The 22231-nt window shown below is 37.8% G+C and overlaps 1 protein-coding gene across 2 annotated transcripts in view; it reads left to right on the top strand.

Annotated features, from left to right (window-relative positions):
* LOC114479095 (contactin-associated protein-like 4) overlaps window positions 1-22231 on the top strand; it is a 141995-nt gene that overhangs the window by 107701 nt on the left and 12063 nt on the right. For both annotated transcript variants that reach the window (XM_028472560.1, XM_028472559.1), the window contains exons 18-20: window positions 8227-8466; window positions 14808-15032; window positions 17734-17867. In XM_028472560.1, coding sequence (XP_028328361.1) covers window positions 8227-8466; window positions 14808-15032; window positions 17734-17867 — 599 coding nt within the window. The remainder of the gene's footprint in view (window positions 1-8226; window positions 8467-14807; window positions 15033-17733; window positions 17868-22231) is intronic.

Genomic DNA, 22231 nt, shown 5'->3' with positions numbered 1-22231 from the left:
GATGCACACACATCTATAGCGAAAAAAAGAGTCTGTAGCCGTGCAGTGTGCATGCAAATGGAATATGCAAAATCCTTCAAAAATGACTGATTCCGTGACTGTGACTCAAGTCAGTAGTGCTTGCTGGTCTTATCTCACCCTGCCTTACCCTGTAATGTAGTACACAAGAGTGCATAACTGTTTTTGGCCAGATTCCACAAGCTGGTCTGCACTATTGAGCGAGAAAGTGCTGAGGCGATGGTTTCTGACCACTGAGCAATAATCACATTCTGTAAATAAGCATGCAGCAGGGAGCTCGTGATTGTATATCGGTGGGTGATGTGATTTTGTGCAGCGACAGCCTTTAAATAATGCTTAAAACGAATCCGCAACTGCAAGCTATTCATTAGGCAGCCAAGTAATTAACCAGGCTCCAACTTTATCAATACTGGACCCTTGTTTATCTGAAACATACAGTATTGTGTATTCTTAACAAATAAATGCTGTACTAAATCACTGTTACTGTGTTGTATAATTTTACTTATTAGTAGACACACTGTGGAAAGGAGAAAGGCATCAAATACAGTCAATAGCAGGACAATGAAGATGTTGACTAGCTTGGCGTGTAAGACAAAGAAAGTAGTAGTTTTTTGAAACAGATGCAGGAGGCAGAAACCTGTTTAATGTTCAGTAATTTAAATTAAAGTGTATAAAATGTGATGGACTTTCAATGTTACTGGTTGCTGGGCTTTCAATGAGCTGAGACACTTACTGATTTCTTATTTAATGAATAAAACTGGTTCTGGTTTGGTTCTGCCATGATGAAATGGAAATGCTACATTTTTACTCTGTGTATTTTACTTTTTCTTTTCAAAATATTATTATTGATTGTATTTGTTTTTGAAATAAATGTCAATCTAAGTTTTTAAGCGTTAATATTTCAGTGTGATTATTGTATTTTAATATTATACAAATATTAAGTAATTATTATATAATTATAATTGTTTAAATAATAAAATCAGATTATTTACAAATATAACCCCCCAACATAGTAGTTCACAAAGAGCTGTCAGTGGAAGAAGTAGCTCAAGAGCCACAAAGTGTGACCAGCCCTGTTCTACACTATAAGAAACCATAATTCAAAAAGCATTCTAAAGTGAGGATGTGCTTTTATGGTAATGTACAGTGATGTTAGAAAGATGAGCCAACTCACATTGGCATGTATCCTCTTTTCATTAAAACAAAACCTGTTTGGTCCTGTATTCCCATAATAAACATCAGTTGATCATTAGCGTTGCCTGAAGCCAGGTTTCTGGCTTCAGGCAACGCCATCTGCCACCTGACAACTGCTATTTGGTCTAGACTCTAATGTCTCAACAAATATTATAGGCATTAAGTTTAGTTATATCTGATAAATTAATATTATTTTTTCAGTGTATTTATATTTTACAAATATCATTTTTTTGTTTTTATTTTAAGTAAAGCCTCCCTTACACTGAGATATCCAACCTGGTAAAGTTTTCGAAGTCGGGTAGAAAATACACTGTTCTCTCTTTCAGTTGTCTTTCAGCTTACAGCGAGAGGGATTTACTGATGTTTGACTGACAGTTCTGCGACCAAAGAGAGGCCACAATTCTTCTTTTTCAGACGATGTTTGAAAAAAAAGAAAAGAAATTCTGGAAAGTTCTAGCACTTTGGCTGCTCCTTTTTGTCTTAGATTGGTATGAACAGAGTTCAAGTGAAGTAGACCGAAAAATATTTTGACAGTTTAAAAAAACACAAATTTTTCAGATTTATTTGAATTAATTTTTTAAGCATGATTATATAATGCCAATGTAGGACTGATTGTCTTATAGTTCAGTGCTGCAAATGTTTCAGTCCAGGGATTTTGTTTTCGCCTTTATTTTATTCGATACCTTGTTGTCCATCCTTGTTGACTTACTGTGTTAGTGACAAATGTGTTTTGACAAGCCTTATTGTTGTATTTAAATTTGCAAACCATCTCTCCTCCTCAATCCAATTTACAAGGCTTCATTTTTACAGCAAGCTGTCTTATTGTTTATATTACACGCCGCTGTGTTGATTTGTATAAATTCATGAGGCGTATTTCAGTGGGTGCTATATTTACGTGCCCCAATCCATGCTTTTAAAGGCAGTGACTTTCATTGTTTTGGTTAATAGTCCATGTTTTTGCCTTGCATTCATTTGTGATACACACCATGCAGGAAGGGAGCTCAGGAATAATGGCAGAAATGCTCCCAGTAAAGCTTTGAGACCAATTGGTTTGCATTTTTTTATATGGATATTGTTGTGTTTACAGGTTTCTAATGCTTTATGCAGATGAAAGTCAGTATCTTCAGGGAAACACAGGGCTTCTGTTATTTTGTTGCAACTGTGATGATGGCAGACGCCCCTTTAAACATGGTGATGCTGTGTTTAGTTGTTATCCTGCAAAGACGTGGAACAAACTGCAGCAGAGCTGCCGTCAGCATCCAAAGTGAACATTTTTAAGTCAAAGGCACTCTTTTTCTCTACTGCGTATGATTGAGAGGGAAATTTTTGGTCATGTTGTTGATGTAATGTGTTTGTTAATGATTTTAAATGTTTTTACTGATTATTTAAACTGTTTTTACTGCTAATTTTAAATGTTATTGCAACTGATTTTAATGTTTTTTTTATAGATTTTTAAGCTGGTGAATGTTTTCTTTTGCACTTTTTGATCATGTAAAGTTGCCTTGTGTATGAATTGCGCTATACAAATGCATTTGCCTTGCCTTGCCTTTAATCTATTTTATTATCTGATTATGTGAGGTTTAGGAGTTAGGAAGTGTAGAGGAGGACCTGTTTGAAGAAATGAAAAAAAAACTTTTAACAAAGTCCATTTAATAAAAAAACTATGTACAAAATCAAAATCAAAAGCTACTTTTAAAAATGTACTGGATATACTGAGAAAACCATACAACACAAAGACTGTTTGGAAAAAACTTAAACTAGCTAAATACGAAGTAAATGAGATACAGGTGTCAAAGGACTCCTTTTAACAGGGAGGTAGGACAATCAGCAGATGAGGCACACCTGTGTGAAAACAGGGGAGCTTATTTACACAACTAAATCATTACACATAACCTACTAAAAAACTGATTTGGTTTGATGTGGGTTTCTTAACACAAACCTAAATGTTGTCATTAATGAAAAATCACAGTGTTATTCAGTTGTACTACTAGTGGGTGACTGTTTTTTTCTTTGTTTTTTTTTGGTAAACATTTTTGTAGAAAAGTCTGGAAGTGGAAATCAATTTATCATAAAGGAAGTTGCGCACATAATGAGGAAGTTTTGTCAATGGCCATGTTTACAGCATTGCAAGAAGAAAAAAAACATGTAACCGTGCATCAGTGAACTGTTAATTGCACTTATGATGATGAAAATTATGTTCAAGATTTTAAATTACTTTAGATACTTAGGTATTTTTATGCAATTATTTCAGAACTTTTACTTAAGTAATATTTTGGCTACATTTGCTTGTATTGGAGTAGTTTTTGACAGTAGTTTAATCAGTATTTTCACTGTTATGAAACAGTTATGAAATTGAGTTTACCTCTGCTTGCTCAACACTTTTCACTGGTACAATTTCAATTTGTTTATAGTCAGCTGTAAATGAGCAGAGATGTGATTGAACATATCACAGCGTAGCAGAAAGCTACCTGCTTTAACCTCTGGATGAAAACCTTCATATTTAATGTCGGTTTCAGAAATAATTTTTTTTTTTACTATTGTTGCACTAACACTGCGTCATCGTGTGGTTTTGATATGTTTTCTTTGACAGCTTTTTGATCTTTCAAGCCACACTGTTCTGTCCTTACATCTTTACTCTTCAATCTGTTTTTCTTTTCTTTTTTTTTTTACTTCAATTTCTTACACCTCAATAGTTTCTACAACCCTATCTGTAGTTTTAACTGCCTGGGTTACAGAAGTGCTGTTTTTTGCTGTTATCAGGGTTTGAAATCCTCATGATGGGCAAGGTTTTTTGTTTTGCTTTTCCTTTTTTGAGGCTTACTTAATTATTTGCCTCAGAATCAACAGAAATGTAATTGCGTTTTATCTGATGAAGAGACGCTTTGATCATGCGATGAAGTTCTCAGTACTCTGCCTCCCAACAGTAGCCATTGTTCTTGGTTATCTTCCCACTGTTGCTCTTTTATTGTTTCGATCATACATTATGTTTATCATTGGTTTTTTTTGTTTGGTTTTTTTTATTTTTACCCCTGCTGTAATCTATATTTCATATTAAATGCCAACATTTAAAAAAATTTAAACGTTTTTTTATCTAAATAAGAAAATCTGTTTTTCCATTCCAAAGGTTTGTGAACCAATGGTGTGTCTTAGGTGTAGGCCTGTACTCACTCGTGTGCACACAGAACACAAAAAGGACAGGTATATAAAAAAAAATGTAAACAATACACTTTTAACCACTTTGCACTGAGGGCATCACAGAACTTGATATGTCGATGGTGAATGTCCAGACTTCCCATGCTAGGTTCAGTCTGCGGTCAAACCCACAAAAGTTGTGCCAGTCCAGTCGGTGCGTCTCGGTATTAATTCTTAACTCACAGTCACTAACTTGCGTTTTCACGCCCTCCAGCTTGTCTTTTGGAGTGTGGATGAAAACTAGGAGTAGTCAAAGGAAGCCTTGGCAGGCTCAGAGGGAACAAGCTTCACAGTCACACACTCTTTCAGCCAGAGGGTGTGAACCACAGACCCTCTCTCTTTGTACAACGTCCCATCTCAAAGCAATTTGAAGCAGCACATCAGCTTTGATATATTTTTCTGGCTGCGTTGGTGGCCAGCAAAAAAAAGCCTATATAATACAAGGAGGCTTAAGAAAGGCTTTTCTTTGGTGTGTTGCATTAGGTCAAAATGAAGACATATTTGGGTCTTTTCATGAATTTTCTGATTTAATAAAATATTGGCAAAGATAGAAGTAAAAAAAACACTTAAATGTACATAAGAAGCACTGAGATCTTGTTGGATCTGAACTACTCTGAGCAAATTGGTAATTTTCAGATGACTGTGTATTGATGAAATTCCATCAAAAATTCAACCTGTGTTGCTCAGGAATTTATACTTGTTACACCGACAGTAGAACCTGTGGAAGGTCTTGCAAACCTCAGTGATATATTGGCATGAGAAAGGCAGTCTAGTTGTTTAATGTATTATTATTCAATTTGATCTAATTTAATTTAAGGCATAAGAACAAGAAATCTCCATTTGGAGCACAAAAAAAGAGTTTAGTCTGGTGTAAGATGTTCACTATTGTATTAAACAGCAGCAGCCTGTGTTTGATTCTAAGGAAACCAAATAATAGGCAAAAAACAAATATTTTGTTATTCACATTAGACCGAGTATGCAATGGTCACAACTAAGGAGGGAAACAAATGAAACCAAAAAATTCAACTATGTACAGATAGTGGAAATATAAACAAGATGAAATAAAACAAAAAGAACAGAAATCTAATGGTACACAACATAAAATACAATTTGCCAAACAAAAATAAATATATACTTTTCAGTAATTTAGCATTAGTATTTGCGCCGAGGACCTACAATGTTAGAGGAGTGGTTTCCTCTCTTCATGTATTATAATTCTTTAAACAGCAGTTGTTTCCGACCGAGTAATTTGATTGCTGATGTGGAGTAACAACAGCACTGGGACTTTTTGCAGACATAATCCACTGTACAGGTGTTCTAATAATCTACTACACTTGGCCTGCGGCCTCATGCCTATGACCACATCACACCAGTGCTGATATTTCAGCAGAACAACACTCCCTCTCATGTAATATTGCTTAATTATACATCACGGAAAACGTTACGAGCATAAAATCTAGATTTATGCTACTTCGGCCTTATAGCTCCTCAACCAGCTGTTCCATTAATATGTTTCTCCTTAAGCCTGGCTCTTTGTTACCTGTAACCTTTATCTTACAGGAGGAAAAATAACCATAAAATGAAAGAATTTTCCATTGTTTTGTTTCTTTTATTTATCGAATTGCAAGATCATAACAAAAGAGAAGAGGTACCTAAACCAGCCTAGGCTTAAAGGAGCATAGTTCCAACCTTCAATTAAGGCGGCTGTCTCAAACAAAACTATGGGGTGGTAAGAGGGGAGCAGGAATTTTTCAGGGGTGGCAACAAGAGACAAAACTCTACATAAATGGTTAGCACATCTGCCTCACACCAAGCGATGTGCATAGGTCTCCCTACCTACTGTACCAAGTCCTTTCTGTGTGTGTTTTATGTGCTGATGCTTGTAGCTATGTTTGGAGGAGTGTGTGTAACTGTTGGACAGCAATACCTTCGGCTAAAAGCCAAACTCGCTGACTTCCCTTTTTTCATTTCCTTTCACTCCTCTCCCAAGGAGAATACAAAAAAAAGGTGAGGCGAGGTTAGGTGGTAAACAAACTTTTATTGAGATGAATGGAAACCCATAAACTAACGTAGGGATACAGCAAAGAACGTAAAGTTTCACATATTAAATGTAATTAATTTTTTAAAATTTAAACAAATTTTGTGTACTGTAATTATATAACACAATATAATCAAACTGTGTATAATGACCCTGTCACATGTGTATTTGTGTGCATGTTTTGCGAGTGCGTTTGTATGGCTGAGGGTGTGCTTGGGTAGGTGATCCAAGGTGCACAACTGGGCAGTACTTGCTTTTGTGTTCCAGGGTTGTACGTATGTGTTAGTGAGCAGTAGGTTGGAAATTTGTTTGGGTGTTGTCAGATCATGCGCGTGCACTGTTGTTTAGGTGTCACTTGGGGAATGTGTTTTGTTTGTGATTGTATTTGTGTCGCGCAGGCACTGCTGTCTGTGCCCACCTGTGGATGATCATTCTTTATTAGGTGGAACGAAACGCAGAGTTCACAATACAACACGATAGGTTATAATGGGCTCATGATAATGATACAATTCAATATTTTGGAAAGGGAAAAAAGACAAAATTAAAGTTGGAAAAATAAATATGCTTTGCTTTAACTTTAACTCTGGGCATCCTTACATACTTACTCTGGGTATAACCTTTTTAACTCTATTTCATTTTTTTAAAGCGTAAATAAGATCAGTTTTCCAATTTAAAGTGCAAAAAGTGCCACTCTGCAAAGAAAAGGTAAAAAAAAAAAATAGAGAATGAAAACCAAATCATGTCATCATTATCATCAATATTCACAACATCAACATCAAACTAGAACAGAATCAGAGCCCAGATTTCTTCTTTTTCTTTTCTTTTTTAAAATATTAGCATGTCTACATTTTCTGGCAGCAATTGAGACCTTTGGATATTGACAATGTATGTCTCCTGCAGGTGAAAAGCCATGTTCGCTTTTGACAGATGCAAAATCACTCGTAGCATTGCCAAATGATCTTGTGACATTTTAATGTCATGATATTATTGCAAAATACTGTACATCATCCCACCTTTGTATAGGGTTGTGACTGACGCACATCTGTGTCGGTTTGTTGTCGTTGCAACCTGTCCCTGGTCGGACTTCATTGCCTGTCGCTCTGTTGGAATGCGTTGTTTTTGCTTTGCTTTAGTTCTGGGAGTGGATGAGCGTGTCTGTTGGCACCAGTTGCTTTGTTCACTCAGCTGGTAGAGTCCCTATCAACCTGTCCTGTACCTTTTTGTTACCTGCTTGTTATATTAAATACCTATGTTACCTATCAGTGTGTCAGCCTGTTCCTAAGCCCTGTATCTGGGTCCTTATCTGTCTGCTGTCATAACATAAAGAACATGTTCTCCTTCAACTTTCAGTTGTTGTTCCATCACAGCTCAAACTGTGAGGGAGATTTTAAACATTCATAAGCAACCGGTCATTCCAAAGAATGAGAATCTAATTTGAGGCGTTGATGTGTAACTCAGCTGGCTAGTCACTCATGAAAAAGTTCAGAAGTGTTTCTAAACTATAATGACAGCAGTGCTTGAAAAAACAGACAGATTTGAAATGTAAACATATGTTCAATCTGTCATTGGAGAAAAAGGGAGACAGATGATCACATTTTTGGCATCTGAACTGACAACTTCCACAGTTTTACTGTCGTCTAATGAGATGGTTGGAGAACGTTTACAGCTGCGTGGGAAAGAAGACCGAAACAGAGAGAATGTGTTGATGTGCTGCAGTAGAGCCTATAATGGACCCAAAGATTTAAACTACTGTATGTGCTAACGTGACCCATTTGGGTTTACAGGAGGAACTGCTTCCAGACAGAAGGGCTTTCAAGGCTGTATTCGCTCCCTCCAGCTAAACGGTGTCACGTTGGACCTGGAGGAGAGGGCAAAGATCACACCGGGGGTTCAACCGGGCTGCCCGGGTCACTGCAGCAGCTACGGCTCCTTCTGCCAGAACCAGGGCCGCTGTGTGGAGAGAACCAACGGCTTCCACTGCGACTGCAGCTTGTCGGCGTACACAGGGGTCTTCTGTCAAACAGGTAAATGTTGAACACATTTTAAGCTTTTTTTCATCATCAGTTTTTTCATCAGTCTGCAAAGCATTGTATCTCAAAATGTATCTTCTCAGAGTTTCATGTGTTGTATCCAGCAAGAGTCAAGTGGTGAGTTTAAAAAACAAGGCACTTCTTCAACAGTTTGCTCTGAGTGGGTTTCTGATTACACTCGCTGAAAAGAAACAATTACAAACTTCAACCAAGGATGCTGTAGTTTAACAAGCTTTTCTAACACTGCTGACGGACTTAAAGCAGAGTTTCACTTCAGTGAAGTAACCAGCTTTGACCTTTTTCTGGGGGAGCTGAACACTCAACACAACACTACAGCGTGTCACATCACATCCTCCTCACATCCACTTTACATTCTCCTGCTGGCTCTCAAAGCCAAGTTTGTTTGAAAGTTATAGTTTAGATTGCTTTTTTGGGATCCATCCAGCCTTGTTACAATTTATTATTTTTCAAGTTTATTAGATTTTTGTTCTCTTTTTAAGGCATGTCATGCTTTATTATAGGTTGTAATATGTAAAACTCTCTGAAGTATAAAGGGTCAGCATATTGAGTATGCTGACCCAAACTATGAAAACCACCAACCATCTTTAATTAAAGCTGAGTTCCTTCCGGCAGCTGAGCTGAGCACACTGAGGAAATTATTTACTAAAAATGAACTTTTTCTTTTGAGAAAGCACATGATACATGTGATTCATTTCACAACAAACCATCATTTACCATCTGATTCTGGCTCTGAGGTAATCATCTACTCCTTTTTTCTTTTCTGGCTCAACTGGAACGCTAAGTAGCAAGCTAACTAGCTACAAGTAGCAAGCTAACTAGCGGAAGAATGGCTCTTTCCACAACAGAATACAGCAGTCTTCTCCAAAAGAATACTGAACTGGAGACTATAGTGCAAGGAATACAAGTAAACATAGGGGTTAATGGACACTGTGGATATGGGAATGAAACGACTGTCACGCTGTTTCAAAACAGCGGAGAGGATAAAGCTAACTCGCTAAGATAAGATAAGATAATCCTTTATTGATCTCACAATGGAGAAATTCACTTGTTACATTTGGCATTCAGTAAGATCACTCAGGGTGTGCAGAATAGACAAGAAATGTGCAGACAGTTAAATAGTAAAAAGAGGTAACTTATGTACAATAAGTAAAAGCAAACATCTTAAGGGGATGGAGTTATAACAATTAGGAAATAAGAATAAATACAAATAGAATAAAAGTTAGAACAGACTATAAAACCTAGAATATCTAGGTGCAAAGTTTACAGTTGTAGTACAGGTTGTCAGTAACTGACGCTGGCACGGGGAATAAAGTGGCGCTGATACAGAGATTATTGCACATAGTTTTGCAAAGGGGGGTTATTGCACATGTTACTTTAGGATCTTGTTGTACAGTCTGACAGCAGTGGGGATGAAGGCCTTGCGGTAGCGCTCCTTCTTGCACTGAGTGTGTCTCAGTCTGCCACTGAAAGAGCTGCTCAGCTCCTCCACAGTCCCGTGCAGTGGGTGGGAGGTGTTGACAAAACTATCAAAGCTAAGCTAAGGAGGGTCTTGTTCCCTTTGATGAGCCAACAGGTGCAAGTCCTCCCTGGAATACTGGTAGAGCTAAGCCTAAGACAAAGTCATATCCGCTTCAAAGGCTATCGGGCCGAGCAAAGCGCCCGGATATCAGTCATGAGACGGTCTGGCCTCCACTCCCTTCCCAGAGCGGAGCCTCAACTTCAACTCCCTTGTCTGCCCAGACACAAAAGTGGACATCTGTGAAAGGCAGAAGAATCACCAAATCACAAACCCAGTTTCATGTAGACCTGGACAATCGATTTGCCCCACTACTGAATGACCTAGGATCATGCTCTGATAGTGGGAGACATTTTTGTTAAAGATGCTCAGAAGATGTTTAGCAGCAATGTGAAAGCGATCTGCTTACCTAATGACACAGTATCAGACCTGGCTGACAAAACATTCCATGTTGTGGTAGATTACCCACATTTGAAGAATGTTGTGATTCATTTTGGATTAAACGATTTAGCCAAGGAGGAGTCTGAGGTGTTAAAGTAGGAGTTCACCCACCTGCTAAAAACTGTGAGCCGTTCGCAGCCTAAAGTGTTCATCTGTGGCCCTATACCTTCAGTCCGCAAAGGAGGACTGAAATTCTCAAGGATTTACTCTGAATACATTTTTGTCTTTGGCTTGTGCTGCCCTTTCACTAAATTTTATAGAAAATTTTAAGATTGTTGGGGAATGTCATCTTTTTAGAGCAGATGGACTGTGTCTAAACGAGTCTGGAGTTAAACTTTTCACATACAACTTATTTTACTTCACCAGTCACACTGCTATCAGTCCGTCCTGGTAAACACAAGGACAAAATGTACCATCAGAGAACAAAACAACAAGGAAATAACATGGAGTTGATGAGCTTCCATCAAGAAATGAAAATCAAAATTGCCAAAATGACACATCTCAGGACCGTGTGTTACCTGTAGGTAAAATTGTTCAATTAAAGAAAAACAAAAAGCTTAATAGAGATAATAGTTTGATTACTAAAACATGTCATCCAAAGAGGCCACCAGTGTCTCCAGTATTCTTTAAAATTACCTCTTCTGAAGGTTAGATCTCTTGTTAACAAATCACTGTTAATTAATTATATTATTTAGACACTTCACTTGGACTTTTTACTAATTAATGAAACATGGTTAAACTATGGTATCAGTAATACTATTCTCAATGAAAGTGCACCACAAGACTTTCAATAAGTGTCGTACTTGCATGAAAAGTGGTGGAGTTGCTGCCATCTTTAAAATCAATATTTCAGTGCAAAAAATAACATTTGGTGATTTTATCTCCTTCGAATATATGTCATTCTTACTGAAGGGTGATTCAAAAGTTCTGTTTTTAGTCATTTATAGACCCCCAAAACATTCTGGAGAATTCATGGATGAGTTTCCTACACTGCTGTCGGTTGTATGCACTGAATACAACTTTTTAATAATGACAGATGACTTTAATATTCATGTAGACATTAACATGGACAATACTGCCAAAGAACTATATGCTTTAAGGGACACTTTTGGTCTGATACAACATGTGACTGGTCCGACACTCAAGGTCACACTTTAGATCTGATTATTTCTAAAGGTGTTGATATCTCTGCTGTTGATGTAACAAACTTAGCTCTATCTGATCATTTCTGTCTTTTTGGATTTAGAGACTATAACCACTGTTCCCCCCACTTCTGTGTGTTTTAAGAAAAGGTACATAAATGACAACATGTGCACAGTTTATGGAAGCCATAGCGATGACACCAACCTAGAGTGCTGAGACAGTTTATAATCTTTTGAATGAGTTTAATACAAAGGTCTGTAATGTCATAGATGTGGTGGCTCCAATCAAAACTAAGAAGATACCACACACACAGAAAACTTCTTGGAGGAGGACTGAGATAATGCAGAATTTGAAATATGATTGTAGAAGAGCTGAGCGTAAATGGAGAACAACAAAACTCCAAATTAATCTAGAGCTGTACAAAATAAGTCTGCGTAAATTAACTGATGGCTTGTTCAAAGCGAGGCAGCAATACTTTTCTGAAATTATTGCTAAAAACGTCAACAACTCTTGCACATTGTTTTATGTAATTGAAAAGCTCACAACCCTGAGTCAATTCTTAACCTTCAACAAAATATTTGATCAATTCCATTCAGGCTTTTGTTCTCATTACTGCTCAGAAACTGCTCATCAAACTGATCAATGACTTAAGGTTGAACACTGATTCAGGAGAAGTATCTGTTCTCATTCTATTGGACCTCAGTGCTGCATTTTACACTGTGGACCATACAATTTTGTTGCACAGATTGCAAACATGGGTTGCACTAAATGGAAAAGTAATACAGTGGTCTGAGTCCTACTTGGAGGAGCGAGCAAAGTTATTTTGTAAGCATTGGAAACTTTGAATCTGACAGATTACCAATGTCCTGTGGGGATCCTCAGGGCTCTGTTTTTGGACCCCTTCTGTGTAACCTGTATATTCTTCCTTTAGGACAAATTTTACAGAACTGTAAGGTTGATTATCAGAGCTACGCAGATAACGCACAACTATATCTATCACTGAACCCAGATGACTCTGGTCTCATTAAGGTGTTGTGTGACTGCTTAGAAAAAGTAAACTGCTGCATGAGTGAATACTTCCTTCAACTTTATCATGACAAGATGGAGGTGATTATCTTTGTTAACAAGGAAAAGAGGACTGTTGTCAGCGAGTACCTTGAGTCTCAATCTTTAAAAGCTAAAGACCAAATCAAAAACCTTGGTGTTCTGATTGACTCAGATCTGACATTCATCAGTCAGATCAAATCTATCACAAAAACAGCTTCTACCAGCTAAAGAAAATCTCCAGAGTGAAAGGTTTAATGACTCAGAAAGTCCAGGAGAAACTGGTCGATGCTTTTATCTCCAGCAGACTGGACTATTGTAATGGTCTTTTAACAGAATCCCCCAAAAGAGCATCAAACAGCTACAGCTGGTTCAGAACGCTGCAGCTCGGGTCTTAACCAGAACAAAGAGGTCAGAGCACATTACTTCAGTTTTAAAGTCTTTACACTGGCTCCCAGTCAGCCTCAGAATAGACTTTAAAGTTCTGCTGCTGGTGTATAAATCTGTGAATGGGTTTGGTCCAGAATATATCAGTGTGATGTTAGTCAGGTATGAACCCAGCAGGTCTCTCAGATCTATGGACACAGGTCAGATAGTGGAGCCCAGAGTTCATGGTAAACATGGTGATGCTGCTTTTAGTTGTTATGCTGCAATGAAGTGGAACAAACTGCCAGTAGAGCTGAAGTCAGCATCCAATGTGAGATTTGTTCCTGTTAAAAGGGTGTTGTTTCTTCCCACTGTCGCTAAATGTTCGTTCATGTAGATCTTGTTGGGTTTATTATGAATTTGATATTTTGATAAGCGCATTGAGATGACCTATACAAATAAAGCTGAATTAAATTTTTAAATCAAAGTTAAAGGTACTCTTTTCCTCTACAGCGTATGATTGCGAGGGAGATTTTTGATCATGTTGTTTTTGATATTATGTGTTTGTTGATGATTTGAAAAGTTTTTACTGATGATTTTAATGTTCTTATTGATTTTAAGCTGTTGAATGATTTCTGTTGCACTTTTTGATCATGTAAAGCACAATGAGTTGCCTTGTGTATGAAATGCACTATACAAATAAATTGGCCTTGCCAAAATGGTTTTGTATCATTTTTATTTTTCTCTGCTCAGCAGCAACTGTGGAATATTTATTACCCATGTGACATCAAAGCAAAGATTTAAGATGTTACTGTTTTGACTTTTCAATTATCGTTTAATCTCTTGTTGTATTATAAGTTAAAGCATCGCATCATTGCGTTGCCATTTGAGCTTTGCATTTGTTAATTAACTGATCTTCACCTTCTCACACCGATATCAACAGCTGCACCGTCAGCACTTCTTTTCCACACAGCATCAGTGCATGCTTTTAGGTTATTTGAGTCATAATATTAGAAATAATGCACAGTGAGTTTATTATTCTAAAAGCAATCCTTGTTTTCTCAAGCTATTTAAATCTAGTGCTCAACAATTATTATGGTTGACTTGCCTCATACCATGATAGTTTTTGTCAATAACGTGATATGTAAATACAAATACATGGCAACAAAAAGATTAACATGTTCATCAATACCAAATTTGGTAACACTTTACTTGAAGTTTTATACATAAGGCTGATATTGTGCTGTCATTATCTGCCATTAGCATAAATAAGGTATCGTCAAGCTTTCATGAAGTGTTGTCTGCTAAATTATGACACCTTTGGAGCAATGCTGACATGTTTTGGGTTAGGTGGAGGGATCTAATGGGGTTAAGGTAATAAACGACACTTAATGACAGCCTTCATGACACCTTATTCATCTAATAACAGGTGTGATGTCACAATAATGACAGCGTAATGTCAGCTTTTATATATAAAACTTCAAGTAAAGTGTTTTTTTTTTTCAAAACCACATCTAGTCAAAAGAAAATTTCTAATGAAAAGAAAAAGTATGAAAGAAAGAAAACTTATACTAATATGAGCTGCAGGTGAGTTTCTACAGACAGAGCAAGAATGAATAAAATAGTTGTTTTTTTTTTTTTTTATAGAATTATGTTCATGCCTTTTCTGTAATATCATATCATCTATGATAGATATAATTACAGTATCAAGGACCAAACTCTTTTAGTATCACAATCCCAGCCAGTGATTCATACTTTTAAAACTCCTATCACTAAAAAGAAAGTTCCCTCTCTTTCTTTTCAGTGGTGTCAGCCGTCTTCAAATCAGAGACCTCGGTCAGCTACACCTTCAAAGATCCGCACAGGGGGGGGAGAAACAGCAGCGCTCTGCCGTCCTCCATCTACTCAGACCTGACGCTGAGAGAGGAGAACGTCTCTCTGAGCTTCAGGACCAGCCAGAGTCCAGCTCTGCTGCTCTACATCAGCTCCTACTACAGGGAGTACCTGGCTCTGCTCATCAACAAGCACAGTGAGGGGATGCAGGCTTTTATTTTGAAAGAGTAATGATTTTCCTATTTGGATTTGGTACAAATGTTGGTAATGCTTTACTTGAAGTTTTATACCATCCATCAGATGACCAATCTCTTTGAATTCACTATGTCCTTTTATGTCCTGTACTTACATAAATGTTTTGTCTACTAGTGAATGGCCACGTTTACATGGGAGCTTTAATTCCTATTTAAAGCAGAATAAAAGTGAATTACTCTTTAAACTGACCTTGTAAACTAAATATTTAATTACTAATGCTTATTTAATTCCGAATAAAACTTAAATCCAAATTAGGGGGCTGGTTCATTCTGATTTTAATTCCAAATTATATAATTCCTCTTTCTTGTTAACACTTAATTCCCCTTTAAGTTAATTCCGGTTGTTCTGCGCATGCGCAATTTACCGTGATGACAATATAATTCAGGATGGCCTCCTGGACTCCAGCCGAGGCTATTTAATAAGAGCCTGGATATAATGAAAAGAGTATAAACATGCAGACTTTCACACGGACACACACAGACTTATTAAACACACACAGACCTCGGTAAATGTGGTAAACGGAACAGGCTTCACTGGACGGCTGGCACTAGGACCCGGAGGCGGAGTTAAATGCGGCCCTGTACTGCACATACAGGCTGTAATATCACCAAGTTTATCATTGTAACAATTATTAAGGCTACTATCTTTACCAGGGAGCAACTTTTTATTCCTGGTGATTGTTTTTCGGACTTTTACTGGGCTTTATTTACTGATGATTGGCTCCTATCTCCTTTCCGCTCCGTGGTCCAAACTGAAAGCGTATGTTATTTTCGAGTTGTTGCTTCAAAACTAAAATCAAAATAAAAGTGAAAACAGTTCTCACGTGTGGTTTTCTGTGTTACAACCGACAATAAAATGTTTGTTGTGTGTTTTTCCCGATAAACGTAATACGTCACGTTATCCCCCTGTCCAATCATAGCCTTCCCAACCCCCAGACCTAAAGTGGAATTGAATAAAGCTGACTAAACTGGTTTTCCATGTAAACCTCAATTCGGGAATTACTATTTCCATGTAAACACGAACACTTTAATTCCGAATGATTTAATTCGGAATAACTAATTCCGAATTAAAAAAACATCATGTAACCGTGGCCAGTGTTAGGCTACAGGATAAGGAGTTTCTAATAGGTCGGCTGACAGCTTTCTAAAGTGTTTTTGGAACTTTTCTTTGAAGTTGTCATTGAGTCATCTTTAAAAGTATTACATTGCACTTCAAACCCAAAACTTTCTTTTCCACAATTTAAGAGTCTAATGAAAATTGCTCTTATCTGTTATATTAGCTGTAAATTATTTTTTTCCCCTAGTGTTAATGACTCAGAAAGCTGACGGACAGCAGAGCACTTTTGTTTGGTGCTGATTGTTGAGTCATCAGGGAAATGCTCTTAAAATTAAATCTGAGAGCTCGAAGATGACCCAAATGCTTTTATCCTTGACTGCAGTCGGAGCCTCATTTTATTATTTGATTTTATTTCAAAGCTGTGGTCCGTCTTGAGTTATTTTCTTACATTTTCTCCTCCACTGTCAAAAATGTTGATTAGAATTGTAATGCTTTATTATGATTTACTATTTCCAAGAATGTTTTTAAGTTGTTGCATGAAAGCAGAGCTGTTTAAATGGAATTCTGGGGTCACATAAAATCTTTTCAGAAGTTGAATGGTTGTTGTTTAGTTGGCAATTTTAAATTGAAATTGTCCCATACCTTTTGGAAAAGGGACATCATTCTGATTCTGATGGGTTATACAGACTACGACGGGTATATATGGCAACTTAAAAAAGAAAAGATGCATAGGTGGTTCTCAGAAATCAAACAGAAAATCTTTTCAATATAAAAGCTCATTCTGTAAACATTGCAGAATTCCCATTTCTAATTAAAGCTGATAATTTCATAGGTTGTGCTAAGAAGCCAAACAGAAAATCCTTTCGGAATAAAAGCTGATTCTGTTAAGTTTGCATATGGCCCCTTCAAAAAAAAGCTGATTTTGTGAAGTTTTCCTCTCCTACCTGTCTCACCTGTCATAGTTCCTAAGAAACCTTTCATCGACCAGAACATTACCTGTTAATATTTCAAATATGGTGCAAGTCAATTTTAGATCAATGTTAATTTTGAAAGCAAATTATGATTTAGTTTTAGTCCATGTTTTGACTAAAATTCAATGTAGTTTTTGCCAAAATGTAATCATCATAACTATTTCAGTTACAGTCTAGTTTTAGTAAAATGAATTATAGTAAAAATTTAAGTTGACTAAAGTGGTTTCATATATAGTCGACTAAAATATACAGCATAAAAGTGTGTGTATTCTTTAAAGATTCAATTACAATTTATAAACCTGGGATTGTAATAATGTGACAAAATAATAGTTTAATAAATTTATAGTTTCATTTTTATTAGTCGATGAAAATATAATTATTTTATATAGTTTTTTTACTTTTTTTTTTTTTCAATTATTCATAGTCTAGTTATTGTCACTGAAAAATGTCAGGTAGTCGCTGGAAATGTTTTGTCAACAAAATGAACACTGTTTTAGCATTTTTACTGTTTATATCCTAGTATCTGTATGGTTGCTGCTATGGGTGTTGTCCTACTCTCCTGTGGAGATCTGAGATATGACGCCATGATTGTTGTTTTTCTTTTGTTGTGTGAAGATAAACTGGAGGTGAGATATAGGCTTGACAGTAGCAGAGAGGCTGACGTGTTGAGAAGCAGCGTGAGTGGCCTGGCTAATGGACAGCTGCACACTCTGACCATCAGGAGACTGAGCGACTCTGTGTCTGTGCAGGTAAAATTTAACACCCTCTGTAAAGGTCACTGTTTTATTGCATCGGTAACACAGTTGGGCACCCTTTCACTCTTGCAATAAATTTAGAGAGTTCGATTTAATTAAGGTACATGTTTTTGAACTGTGGGAGGAACCACAGCTGCTGCAATAGTCTCAGCTCAGTGGATTAGATTCCTGTTTGCCCTCTAGAAAAAGTTTCTTTGAAAAATGTTTACAGACATTCGTCTTTTATTTGATGTCAAATTTGTGTAACACCTACCAAGGCGTGTTGCATTCACTGTCAGAAACATACCCCATGAATTCAAAAGATTACCATAAAAACAAGATCTCACGGACCTTTTCTGTATCCTGCTCAGGTCTTTAAGGAGTACTGTGATGTATCTGTGCCGATACCTTCACTGCACCATATGAAAACGTGCTCTATGTTCATAACCGCGTGATCATCCACAAAATCTAGAATTTTAAGAAGTATAGGAAATCTTTTTGGAATTGCTAATAGGTGGAGGCCTTGAGCAAGGGGGCCCAACTCAGGTCTGAAAGTCCTCAATCCAGTATATTTGGATGAATCTATAAAATTGTGGATAGGGGGACAGGGTGCAGATTTGGATACTCCTGGCCTTGAGAGATGATATATTTCAATCATTGCCTATTAAATCTTTAAGATAAACAATAGAAAATAAAAAAAAAAACATTTATGGTCTGTGCAAATATGAAGGGGTTTGTGCTGATCAGTGTTTGGAATAACGGCGTTATGTAAAGGCGTTTGTTTTTCAGTAACGGGGTAATCTAGCTAATTACTTTTTATGCCGTTACAACGCCGTTATCGTTACTGAACGCTAAATGCGGTGCGTTACATGCATTGATCAAATTGATCCGAAAGCACCCCTGGCTTCTTACTCAGCTGTAGTGAGGAGGTGGGTTAAAAACAAGGTGAGCAGTTATGATTGGCTAAGGCGGCGTCATGTTCCATGGTAGCCAATCAGAGCTAGTGTTTTTACTCATGTGCCAGCACACACGCCACACACACACACAATACAGATTTGATGAAGCAGCAGAGATGGTGAGCGTGGAGCAATCCGATGAAAAGTTGGCATTTTTAAGGTGGCGATACAAACACTACTTTACATTAATTGTGGTCAAAGGCAAGAACGTGCATGTGAAGTCTACATTATATCCAGGAGTGAACACTTTGTCGACATCTGTTGTAAGCAACTCATATTTAATGAAGCACCTCACAACGACACACGCATCTAAAAAATCTGAATTCTTTGACATATAGCAACTTTTTTTTTTTTTTTAACAGTAACGTAAATAGTTACTTTACTTAATAATGAGTTACTTTTATTATAGAGTAATTCAGTTACCAACTCAGTTACTTTTCAGAACAAGTAGTGAGTAACCATAACTAATTACTTTCTTAAAGTAACGTTCCCAACACTGGTGCTGATACATTCTATCTGCTGAAACAGTGCCATGTCCTTGAATCATCTGGGTAATTATATAACAGGAATCACTGGTCTGGGTTAACCTGATGATTTGTTGTTACATTAGGTGTCTTAGTGAACACACAGGGAGACATCAGACCCTTTACACTACGCAATGTGTTCTCATGCAACTTCAGAAAACAGAGAAATTGGCTTAGTCCAATAGTAGCTGTATTTTTAAATGCATGTTAACAGCTTCGCTAGGCTGCATCTGTAGCTAGATTAACACTCCCAGATAATACGACAGACAAGGAAACCAATTTAATTCTGCTACAACTAAAGGAGCTTAATATCTTAAAATAGATGGACAGAAGAAAAAAAACGCAGTAAAAAAATATTTTTTGTCCAATGGTAAATGGACATGATTTATATAGCGCTTTATCACCACACTGAAGCAGTCTCAAAGCACTTTACATATCAGCTCATTCACCCAATCACTGTCACATTCACACACCAGTGGGACAGGACTGCCATGCAAGGCGCTAGTCGACCACTGGGAGCAACTTAGGGTTCAGTGTCTTGCCCAAGGACACTTCGACACATAGTCAGGTACTGGGATCGAACCCCAACCTCTCGGTCAGAAGACAACCCTCAACCACCTGAGCCACGGTCGCCCAATGTGATGTTTGTCTTTAGTTCAGGCATAGCTGCATCTATACATATTGTTTCGTAAAGTATACAGTAACACCTATGGAGGCAGAGTCAGGCGGAGATTGTCAGGAGTTGGGTTTTATCTCCGCTTTCATATTTCAACATGGTGAGAGGTTTTTAATTGACCTGTGAGCAGAGCTCAATAGCTGTGTGCATGTCCAGTAATAGCACTGTAAACTGACCTTTGACCCTGATCAGGTTAGGACTTCACTAGTATGTGTTTTCATACGTGCCAAATAAACCAGTCACAGAAGACAGAATCAGAATCAGAAGTCCTTTATTTATCACAGGGGGAAATTACATCTGCTCAAGAAATATTATAAATAAAAAGAATAAATGTTAAAAGAAGGAAAATAATTAATGTTAAAGTGCATAATTAGGTAGACTGTTAAACATAAAGGATTAGATATACACACTGCAGTAATAAAATACAAAATAAGATAAATAATATTAATTATACAAATATAATACAGAAATTTACAACAATCAAAGCAGTGCAGTTACAGTGATGAATTGTAAAGTTTGATGGCCACAGGCAGGAATGATTTCCTGTGGCGTTCTGTGCAGCACCGTGGTTGGATCAGCCTAGTGCTGAAGGTGCTTCTGTGACTGACCAGCACATCATGGAGTGGGTGAGACTCATTGACCAAGATGGCCTTCACCTTGGACAGGGTCCTCCTCTCTGTCACCACTGTCAGAGAGTCCAGTTTTATCCCCACAACGTCACAGGCCTTGCAGATGAGTTTGTTTAGTCCTTTGGCGTCAGCGAAACTCAGTCTGCTCCCCCAATGTCATTGCATTAGATGTTCATCAAAAGGAAAACTGAAAGTGATGGAGATGGACTCTCTCTCTCTCTCTCTCTCTCTCTCTCTCTCTTTCTCTCTCTCTCTCTCTCTCTCTCTCTCTCTCTCTCTCTCTCTCTCTCTCTCTCTCTCTCACACACACTATATCACACTATAAAAGCATCCATTTACACCTACATTAATGTATACAAAGACTAGATACACAAAAGTAGAACAACATTTATTGATCCAGAAATTAAACTGATCTTACCTTTATGGGCTCAGTTTCCTCCTTTGTTTCCAAATCCCTTTGAACCTCCATCTATGGTGGTTTTATCATCCAAGAGTCTTCGTTTTCAATTAAACCCACCTTTATTTGTTCTCTTTTAATCGCTCTCTGTTTCTCTCTCAGACTTTGGTTCTCTCTTTTTTCCTTGTGTTGATTTTGTCAAAACGAAGCGGCATCTGTAATGTTTCCGTCACGTGTGAGTAATTACCGCAATTTACCGACTCTGGCGGTAAAGACCACCTTCTTAGCTTTCATAAACTGGTGGAATTTCTCCGATAGAGCAAATATCAGCAGAGTTTCGGTCATTTAAATTAACTTGTTGTATTCAGGGGCCCTGAGAAACCCAGACCGTTCGTAAAATTCAGCCTTGAAAAAAGGACCGGGTTAATCTTGATCTATAGTTACCCTATGCAACAGAAGTAATGAAATTAACAGCATGTACAGTGTGCCCGTCTGTGCCATCTACCCTCTCCGGCTCACACCAGACAGGTCCCCTACATAGACACGTAACTCCCAGCTGGTCTAGCTGACTCACTTGGTGCACCACACACCCATACCCAACCCTTGGGGGGCTGGGGGTGGAGGGTGCCATCGCCTGTGCTTCTAAGTAGTGGCACGGGGGTGGCCCTCCCACCTCAAGCTGCCCTACCAATCCCTCCAATTTTAATCACAACTCAACATACCACCCCCCGGAGGGTACGACCACCACCTCCACCCTCCAGAGCTTTTGCACTACATACACATATATACACAAAGGTTGGATGGATTGCACCTCATACATTCACTAAACACGCACATTCACACAGGGACTAGGGAAGTGCCTCTCCATTGGGGAATGGAGAGGCACCATAACAGGTCCCCTCTGTTGGACCACCGTGTAGAGTACAAATACATCAGGATGTGGTTGCAACATGCAACAACATGCATTTCTGTCTTAAAAAGATTGCACTTCTTATAGTGTTGACCTTTGACAGCATGTACAGACAAGGTAAAAACAAAAAACAGCATGTACTGTCAAGAACAAACCCAGAGTCACTTGATGGTGACGTAATGCCATATGTATGTCAAAAATGAACGTGATGATGTGTTTGTCTGTGGGAACCAAGTTTAGCTGATGATTGCGTCTGCTCAACCGTGCCAGAGGAGGAAGATTCCTGC

Source organism: Gouania willdenowi, chromosome 17 (genome assembly GCF_900634775.1).
Source record: "Gouania willdenowi chromosome 17, fGouWil2.1, whole genome shotgun sequence".
NCBI classification, from domain to species: Eukaryota; Metazoa; Chordata; class Actinopteri; order Blenniiformes; family Gobiesocidae; genus Gouania; species Gouania willdenowi.
This window is presented reverse-complemented; position numbering and strand designations above follow the sequence as displayed.